General features: G+C 44.1%; 1 protein-coding gene across 2 annotated transcripts; it reads left to right on the plus strand.

The window, feature by feature from the left end:
* The first annotated feature begins 2,331 nt into the window (after nt 1-2,331).
* On the plus strand, nt 2,332-6,352 carry LOC142772126 (uncharacterized). Of its 2 annotated transcripts, XM_075874255.1 has the most exons (7): nt 2,370-2,585; nt 2,715-2,890; nt 3,348-3,407; nt 3,479-3,538; nt 3,605-3,709; nt 3,765-3,878; nt 4,176-6,352. In XM_075874255.1, exons 1-7 carry the CDS (start codon nt 2,470-2,472, stop codon nt 6,335-6,337), a joined length of 2,793 nt encoding a protein of 930 aa, XP_075730370.1. In that variant the 5' UTR covers nt 2,370-2,469; the 3' UTR covers nt 6,338-6,352. The 2 variants fall into 2 exon arrangements, with proteins under 2 accessions (XP_075730371.1, XP_075730370.1); XM_075874256.1 differs by lacking the exons at nt 3,765-3,878; nt 4,176-6,352 and having other exon boundaries at nt 2,332-2,585; nt 3,348-3,538; nt 3,605-3,680.
* The last annotated feature ends 3,769 nt before the right edge of the window (nt 6,353-10,121 follow it).

Raw genomic sequence — 10,121 nt, forward strand, 5'->3', positions numbered from 1 at the left:
ACGTTAGGGTCTGTCACCTCTGTTCGACTTGCAGTCATGTCATACCATGCCAATTTTGCAACATATCATGTCAACGAAAGCACCGCAAGAGCAGCAAGGCCTTGAAATATAAATCATAACATTAATGACATAAATGTCATGATAGTCATGTTATGACCAGTCAATTATGCTCGTCATACAGTCATGTTATGCCATACGAAATTTTTATTGATACCAATAGCGAAACGGCCAGGAGAGCTAAAAGTCGTAGGCAACTAGATAGATAGATAGATAGATAGATAGATAGATAGATAGATAGATAGATAGATAGATAGATAGATAGATAGATAGATAGATAGATAGATAGATAGATAGGCTTTAGGTCGCCGAAGCTCGCTGAGAAATCCTTCGCATTTAAAAACGCTTATGAATACGGGGGTAAGATACTGCACAAAGTATTTTCTCTTTATTTGACGGTGTTTAGCGTCGTGCGATTGCCACAATGTAAATTTCACTCTGCTCGACCTGCTGCACCCCGCCATCTCCAAGACAAGTATTTCGTGGTGGCCATCGTGCCACAGACCCAGAGGAACGCACTTGTTTGTATCTGGCGGCAGGAGGCCAGCGGAATGAAAAAACAAAAATTGGCAGATCCCATATACAGTAGGAATCGATGATATGCGAAGCACGAATAAGAAATGTTGATATGTCACTTTAAAATCAGCACAACGTTACAAAATATAGGTAAAATATGCCGTAAATGGCTTTCTTTTAACGATTTTCATATTTGGACGTATCGTTTACCTTCGTCATCTATTCACGTCACTTGATATCAAATTTAGTATATGTGGAACTAGCGAAATGGCCGCGAGCACACTAGGAGCGTGGCATATTGTCATGGTCTTACATGACACACGTGTCAGGATTGTCTTGTTTGCTCCAGTCATATATTTCGTCGTCCAACTATGTCACATATACGAAATTTGGTATATGTGGAGCTAGCAGAACAGCCGCGAGCGCATCATGAAGGACTAAATGGACTCCAATGTAGCGTCGACGAGCGCGCACGCTGGGTCAAGCGACGCACCGTCAGCAAAACGCGAGAACTCTATAGTCTGACGGCAGGCGCGACCAGCGTCCGTCGGCGCGGACCGACGGCAACCGGCGCAAAATGCTACATGCTGCATTTCGCGCCGATGCGTCATAGAGAAAGAAGAAGACAAGAGCGGACACTCTGCAAAACCTGGCCTCAGGAAGTGCGTCACGACTACGTAACGAACTAGTGCTCCCACCACACGTCAGAGGGCGCAAGCGCAAAAAAAACACAGTTATAATCAATGCAACAGAATTGTTTTCACAAATTAATAATTACACGCCCAAATTCGGTATGTTCTTTATACATAAAAACGATTTATTCAACACACCTTACGCGATTATTTTTCTTCAGCCGTACTGTCATAAACACCATCTACCCAGCGACAAGCCCATGCATGACTGACAGCGTGAAGCTTTCGTCGCTTTCGTCAACGTCGGCTGCGTCGGCGTTTTCAAGCGTGAGATAACAGGTGAGGCACGTTTTCAAGCGAAGCTTGTTGAATGACATGTTGTTGGTCTTGTTGGGTCATTTTTTCAGAAAACGGTTACGCCTGTGCGAAAAAGACACCATGCAACAAACATAGAAAGATGCACACACACACGTTGCGCTTCGTGTGTGCGAGTTTGTTTCTTACGTGGCGTCTCATTCACGCAGTTGTAACCTTTTTCTGAAGCTTGTAAGGACTGGGAGGTTCGCTAAAAAGAAAGTTTGTGGCTCTATGTGGCGGTTAGACGGGAACATTGTGCAACGTATGCAGTATAGCAAAGGCGGCACGGCGTCAAGCCGAGGCGACGCGTGCTGCGTCTGCCACGGACGCGAGCGTCTGTGCGCTGAGCATAGCTGGGCAGCTAGGTCGTAGGCTCGGTGCAAAATATTGAGAAGCGTTTGTTGGGCCTCGCATGCTTCACGACGCATTTCCCGAAGGCTCGGAACACGAATAATTCTTGGTGTGCCGGAGGCAAATCTGGACTAGCCAAGTGGCCATCATCTTCGTTTCTTCGCTAGCCTTGGGCCACTAGTGCAAGCTGCCAACAAATTTTTTTGACATTTCCAATATAATTTTACCGCACAAATTTCAACTACGATTTTTCTTCCCAATGTACTGCTGATACTGCGTACGCACGAAGGTGTTCTAATGTTCCCAGGCCGCGATACCATTGCATTACAAGGGATAGCGGCCTGGAAACTTCTGAAGATCTTTGTTCGTGGTCTTGACGTATATCTTTGTAAGTCAGAGTTTTATGGGTCAGAGATGTATCACTGGTTTTGTATTGTGCATCGATTAGCTAATCATTCAAAGGGGTTTGCTGGTACACTTATGACGTGCACATATCTTTTTTGTAATTTGACAGCGAAGCATCCACTTACTAACATTTTCAGACCGCGCTGACGCCATGCCGTCCGGCGGTCCAAGCTACGGCAGCTACTGCTGTGTATCGTGGTGCTTCAACAATGGCAGAACCCACAAGAAGCCTGGGACGAGTTTCTTCCGCGTACCACGGGACGGCAGGTGTGTTAAAGCTTTTGTATGGTTTGCATGTCTGTAGGCTTACTGTTCGTACTTGCTAAGTGAGGGTAACAATAAAAAATCACTATTCAAGCACTTCCCCTTTCAGCTGATAGTTCATTGCCAATGCAGGATGAAAGCATGGATGCAGTATGCTGGACGCGATGATCTCCTGAGTAAGCCGGCCAGCCTATTGTACGCAACGTACAGGGTTTGTAGCGACCATTTTACTGCTCAAAGTTTCATGGACCCTGGGCACACAAGGCTTACAAGAATGGCTGTTCCCAGTGTGCAACCAGCTGCACCATGTAAGTGATTGACTGAAACTCAAATATGTGCAATAGCAGCCACTTGTATTGAATCAGTGGCGACAGTTAACCGTGAAGATCTTTGTAGCCGATAGAGAAACCTCACTACAGAAGTAACACTTGGAAAGTCTTAAATTCTGTGAATTGTGGGCTATTACCTTCCTAACAGCAGCTTTACAGTTCTGTCATTTTTTGATGCTCTGGACCTGCGCAACTTGTTTTGAAAGACTTTAAAGGGCTATTTCACGTTATCTTCAAGCCTGAGTGCACATGTACGAATACCTATCATCAGTGAAAGCTGCCACTGTTGATAATTCCAAAAATCACAAATTACTTGTTTCCTAGTTGGTGCCGTCTCTTTTCTTCCACGTTCGACCAATTTATGCGTTTGAAAGAGCTGTTTAAGTTTCCCCATGCTACAAGCTTTGTAACTTGTACCAACTGCACATATATGCAGGTTCTCTGAGCGTCGCTTCAAGTAGTGACTGTGACATGGCTGCAGAAGCTGCACTGCAAGGTGCGGATGAGCTTCAGTTTGTGTTATTTTAAGCCTCTTACTGACACATTGTCGTAATTTCATCTCTTCAGGACCTGCGGTAGAGGCTTCAAAAAGCGGCTCCCACACATTGAGGTGCCCCGATGAACAGGGTGCGTTCAGTGTCACGATTTCTTTTTTTTTTTTACCCAAATTGACTGTTGACCAAACCTCTGCAGGTGGCAGCTCCCTTGTAGCTGGTGAAAGAATTTCTGATGATTTCGTCTTGCCGGAGAAAACCTTAACCAGTCGTTCAGCTGTCACAAAAGGAACTTGTGTGGCCGGTAAGTTGTATGTTCACCTCAACACCAGAGTGGATTGATATAGAGACTTCCGCAGGCCGCTCGCAAGATTGTTCCGACAGCATTGTCCGAGGCACTGAACAAGCTTCACAAGACCCTCCAGAAGACGTCTCCGCCAACAGCTCCACGCCTGAGTGCCTTAGAGAAAATGGTGACTATGCTTTTATTGCAGCAGTTTTTAATGTGCTATTTTATGTTTAGGACATTCTTAGGAAACTATCCTCAAAAGGACACTACGTGTGCACTTACAAAATGTAAGGGTGGGCTCTCAGTGATTTTCATTTTTTTTTGTGCATTGTCAACATTGTGAATGGTTTGTTTTTAGGTAGTGGAATCGAAAACTTTGTACCACAGAAAGTTGTGCACCTTGGGTCTGAAAGAGCGAGGAAAGTGCTCGTATGGGATTAGTTGTTCTTCGCTTTTACATCAATTTTTTTGTTTATTGCAGTGCGTTCCTGTGTGCCAGCGACAATGTCTCCATCAATGAAGTACAAGCAAACCATTAAACATCTGCAAGCCAAAGTAGCAGCACAGCGGAAAACTATCAAAAGACTGCAGAGACAGCCTCACCAAGCACCGTCATCGACTACGAAGGCCCTTGAAGTTATCCTACCGCACGTCACCGAGGAGGTTTTTAAACTTCTTTCTGCACATGTTCGCTTGAGGCCCAAACGCAAGGGCAAGCGGTTTCCCGTGTGGTTCAAAAAATTCGCTCTTCACTTAAACTTCCGAGGTCCGCGAGCATACCGATTTCTGGCTCCGTATTTTTCTTTGCCCTCCCGGCGTTCATTAAGGAGGTGGCTAGCTAATGTAAAGATGACTCCAGGCATAATTCCAGGAATCCTTTCTTCCATTGCAACAAATACTCAAGCTTGGAATGAACGGGACCGAGTGTGCGCTTTAGTTTTCGACGAAATAGCACTCAAAACGAATTTGTACTATGATGCTTCAAGAGACGTTGTCCAGGGTTTTACAGATGATGGCACTCATCGCACTTCAACCATCGCTGATCGAGCACTGGTTTTTCTTCTTGTTGGTGTTTCGAGAAAGTGGGTTCAACCGGTTGCTTTTACTATAGGGCACACATCAACACCATCATCTGTTATGCATAACTTGCTGGTGTCACTCATTTTGGAGCTTAGGAGCATTAATATTACAGTGAAAGCAGTCATTTGTGACCAGGGCAGTTCAAATGTAAGTCTCTCTAACCAACTAAAAGTGACTGTAGCAAAGCCTTTTTTTGAAGTTAATGGTGAGCGGGTATATTACATTTTTGATGTTCCGCATTTAAATAAAACAACGCGCAATAATGTCCAAGCACACAAGTTATACATTGGGGATGACATCGTTAACTGGTCGCACATTGTAAGCCTTTACCAATCCTCACATGAGTTGCGGTTGCGATTGGCTCCAAAGTTGACTGAACGGCACGTTCATCAGAAACCGTTTTCTAATATGAAGGTCAGCAGAGCAACTCAGGTCCTCAGTGCATCAGTTTCGATTGCTATCACGGCAATGGTGTATGCGAAGGTGCTGCCTGCCTCGGCCATCCCTACAGCTCAATTTTGTGATCGTATGGACAGGATTTTCGATGCCTTGAACAGCTCGAGTAAAAAAAGAACTTCGCAAAAGCTGCGGCATGCAATCATGGAAAATGATTCAGAGCTGATTGACTTCCTCCGAGGCCAGCTTCCCTGGATTGCATCATGGCAGTTTGTTGGCAGACGTCAACCACAAACCATCGTAGGTTGGCAAATTACAATTCAGGCAATTTGTCAACTATGGGACGACCTCTCCAAAAATTACACTTTTGAATACCTGTTAACACGCAGGCTTCAACAGGATCCTCTGGAGAACATATTTGGCCACATTAGGCAAAAACAGGGTTGCAACACCAACCCCAATGTAGCACAATTTATTTGTGGCCTGAAGCACATCTGCATAAGAAAACTCTTCAAGCTGTCAGAATACGGAAATGTCGAGGATGATGAATGTGACCTCCTCCAGGAACAGCTGTCGCCATTCTCCCTCACCAGTGCGTCTCTTGTGGATAATGAGGAGTGTGCACAGCCACAGCCTGACGACTTTCCCGCTCTAGACGATCTCTCTGAACTTGCGACAAACATTCACTCCCATATTATCGATGACTCCGCTGCATATTATGTAGCTGGTTTTCTCATCAAACACTTCCTTCGGAATGCATGTGACGGTTGCAGTTGCCCACAGTTACTGAAAGACGACAGTGAGACGCTTAAGGGTACCCACCAGTATTTCACAATGCTCAAAGCATACCACGTCCGCAGCAAACTTTTTGGGAATCTCACTGTGCCATCAGAAGCAGCTTTTGCATACGTACAACAACTTGAATCTCACTTTCTTGCCATAATTGAGGCCACTGCACATCACCTGAAAGTGTGCGATGTTTTCTATCACCATCTGTCAAGTGTTGGCGATTTTCATTTCTGCTCTGCTGGGTGTCGCGCTAAGTTTCTGAAAATGTTTTGCCGGGTTCGTTTATGTTGGCATGTGCGTTTTGTGAACCGAAACTTAGACAGGGTTAGGTTCCAGTCTTCAGTCTCGGGCATGCAGCTTGACAAGTTCAAAGGCTAGCAATTAGCGGCGGGTTTACACTAAAGTATTCGAGTTGAGCCGAATCCTGCAATAGCTTTGTTATGTTATTACTTCGTTACAGCAGACTTCATTATGGTCTTATATGCTTATATTCAGTTCAACTGGACTAACCACTCCTTCGTTGCATTCATTGTTTTGGTTACCCGCTATGAGGAGTACAAACACTGTGTATTCGCTCGAAGTGATTTGCATAACCTTAAAAAGAATGTTGGGTATCCTGTCTGTATTTTTTGTAGCAAATACGGGCGAACTGTACACTTTACTGTGGGTCGCTTGGTCACTGTGTATGCTTTATCTCTCCAGCTCAAGTAATATATCGATAACAAAACCGCTTGTTGAAATGTCTTCGAGCGGGTAAGGAACACAGTATGAAGTGGGCATGGTTCATGTTATCACGCTTTTCGTATTTTAGCTTCTCATCAACCTCCTCATCTTGCCCATCAAAATTTTCAAAAAAATACCCAAACTTGTAGCGTTTGATGGGGCTGCGGACGCTGCCATTTTATTTTTATATAGCTTGTGAGTGATAACGTACAATGTAGAGCCTTTGTGAAAAATAATGAGCCAAAGTGGTTTTCTTCTGCTATTTATTAGCCCTGTAATACCGCTCTCGTAGCACCAATTAAAGTCCACAATTCTGGAAAAAGTGATGACTACAATCTATTTTAGCTCGCAAGCGTCACAGCAACACCCAAACGCAAATCACTTGGGATCTTAAGTTTTTGATGAAGGCGACGCATAACAAAAGCCACAAGACCTGCCAGTGTTGTAGCATAAAGTTTGTCTGTCACGTAGTGAGCAAGCTGCAAAGCCCTACCTTTCTGAGGACAAGCAGGCATCAAGTCTGCTTTTTTTCATTTTGGACTAGCTGTTCTTAAGCACAGCCAGCACACTGCACCTTTGCCTTTCTGCTATATTGTGTCGTGTGGTTTCTGTGCGCTCTTTTTTTCTATGCATTATTTCAGTTAAGCCCAGGCGTGATTCGCGACTTCATTGCTGTGTATATGTCACTTCTTCCTTCTTCATCAGCATTGTGCGCTGTGTTTTTGCCATAGATCCTTACTTACCCACTGGCCCGGTGTGTCATACTTCACCAGCTTCTCGGCTTCTGCCAACTCTAGCGTTGTGTGCGTTGTCTGTGTTCTCTCTGTATTAGTTGCAATTTATTTGTAAGGCGAGGTGCATTTGTTGTCTACCTTTGTCATATTGTGCTTTTTATATTCTCAGACTCTACCTTGCCTTTGAATAAAACATTACGGATACTCTGTCTCTTTGACTGATATATACAGTGATCACTTGTTCCAAAAGAAAAACACAAGCGCGATGAATAAAACCGCAGTGAATTATCATTACCTGCATCTCGTTTTATTATAATTTAATCGAAATAAAAATCACGTCACGACCAATTCGCACGAACCACTGAACAAAACAAAACAGCGAATCGCTAAATCAAAACGACCTACAAAAACTATCCATTTGGACGACGAAAAGTGGTCATAAATCATGAACTTTCGTCATAGCCAAACGTCGGTTACGCAAAGTAATTCAAAATTTGCGCCAGTGAAACCGAAACAGGAAGCGCACGCCACTTGCTCTCACCAACCACCAGGTGTGCTAGGGTCTATTGGGCCGCTGGGGTCTACGGGAGTGTCCACTCTTAACCTTTTTTTTATTTCTCTATGGATGCGTTACCTAGACAACACTGCACCTCCTTTTTTTCGTGACGGAGGAACGCTGGACGCGCTGAAAGGCGCATGCGTCAAAGCAACGCAGCGCCGCGCGTGCTTGCGAGTATATGGCAAGACCGGCACCTGGCGTGGCAACGCCGGCTGGACGCGATGAAATGAACTCCGGCGAGCACGCGCACCGCGTCATGCCGAAATGTATTGGCGCCTTGATTGTGGTTTGTAGTCATGTTCTCACGTGACACATATCTCATGATCATTATGTTTGTACCAGTCACATATCTTTGTCATCCATTAGCGTCACGCAGTACCAAATTTCCCATATGTGAAGCTAGCGGAACGGTCACGAGGGCATCATCAGTGTGGCATGCAGTGACGTTGATACTTGACACGCATCTCATGTTTCAAATGTTTGCACTAGTATCATACCTTCACTATACATTCACGTCCCTTAATACGAAATTCGGTGTAATTGAAGATATCGAAACGGCCTCCAGCACATCATGAGCGTGGCATGGAGTCTTGTTATTACATTACACGTACCTCATGATTATCATTTACGCATCAGTCACATACCTTCACAATTCATTCACGTGTTGTAATGACAAACTTGGTATATGTGAGGCTTCGAAACGGCCGCAAGCGCATCAGGAGCGTTGCTTGTAGTCATGTTGTAACGTGAGACGCATGTCTTGATTTTTATGTCAAGGTCTGTCGCTTGTGTTTGCCATGCAATCATGCCATACCATGCCAGGTTTTCAACATGCAATGTGAATGAATCCAGCGCAAGAGCTGCAGGACCAAAAAATGCAATTCATGACATTCATGACACCCTTTTGATGATCTTCATGTTATGACTTGTCAAATATGTTCTTCATAGAGTCATGTTATGGCACATCTTGTTTGGTATTGATACCAATATTGAAACGGCCAAGAGAGCTAAAGGTCGTAGGTGGCTAGATAGATAGATAGATAGATAGATAGATAGATAGATAGATAGATAGATAGATAGATAGATAGATAGATAGATAGATAGATAGATAGATAGATAGATAGATAGACTGAAAGTCGCCGATGTTCGCTAAGAAATGCTTGGTATTTAAAAATCAAAGGATCACGCAAAACACGAGCAGCTGAAACACTATCAGATGCACATTACTTAAGAGGTGGCGGGGAACACTGGTTCTGTGACCGCGTGACGAACGCACATTTTTCCGGCATAGCGAAACAATTTGCCACTTGAAGACACCGCCCCACCTGCGGACGTAGTGCAAGTGAGTGAGTGAGTATGAACTTTATTAAGGTCCTGAGAGGAAAGAAAGCGGTGCCGAAAGCCCCGCCATCAATCCGGCGGCTCCACCCAGGTCGGGACCGGTAGACAGAGTCTCTCGGCGACGGCCCGGGCCCTCTGGACAGCCTTGAGCTGGGCGATGAGCTCTGTGCTTCGAAGTGAAAAGGATTCATTACTCAGCCGTCCTTTTTTTACGGTTTGTGTTTGTTACGTGCGGTGACTAGACTTAGCTTGTGAGCCAAACAATGAATCCTGGAGTTTAAATCGATACACGTTTTACCCGATTCATTATGTTTAATTGCACCACTTTCGGCGAACGTTTCAATTCACCTGAAACAACTTCTGCCTTTTTTCATTTATTAGATGGAGCTACCACCAAAAAACGCATGTGACATTCATGCTTTTTCGAAAATATTTAGTTTAGAGCACTGAGTGGTCAAGTTAGTGAGAATAAATATATAGAACACACAATAGGCATCTACTAATGTGCAGTACTTGTTGATAGTTAGTATCTAAAAAGAAAAAAAGCGAGTTTGTACGGAACTGACCAGCAGAAAAATGAGCTTATTCAATGCTGTCTTGTAAGTTTCCTAATAAAAATGAAAAAAATTTCTCCTCATAGAAATATAAAATAGGGCCTGCTGCATCATTATATAGAACTTCAAAGTGTCAGTTTGTAAGTTTGGTCGCTTCATCAGTAATGTGTGGTCAAGTGCAGCCATAAACTGCCCCTTCGACACAATAATAATTCATCAAGTTTTTGTTAAGACACTCATCTACTTCGCAT

The sequence above is a fragment of the Rhipicephalus microplus genome, chromosome 9 (genome assembly GCF_043290135.1).
Source record: "Rhipicephalus microplus isolate Deutch F79 chromosome 9, USDA_Rmic, whole genome shotgun sequence".
Classification (NCBI taxonomy): Eukaryota; Metazoa; Arthropoda; class Arachnida; order Ixodida; family Ixodidae; genus Rhipicephalus; species Rhipicephalus microplus.

What these genes read in the sequence shown, in the direction of transcription:
- LOC142772126 (XM_075874255.1), top strand. Translation starts at nt 2,470, where the DNA reads ATGCCGTCCGGCGGTCCAAGCTACGGCAGCTACTGCTGTGTATCGTGG. An exon ending in TGCAGAAGCTGCACTGCAAG is followed by an intron (nt 3,408 to 3,478) that starts GTGCGGATGAGC and finishes TCATCTCTTCAG; the next exon opens with GACCTGCGGTAGAGGCTTCA. An exon ending in AAAAGGAACTTGTGTGGCCG is followed by an intron (nt 3,710 to 3,764) that starts GTAAGTTGTATG and finishes AGACTTCCGCAG; the next exon opens with GCCGCTCGCAAGATTGTTCC.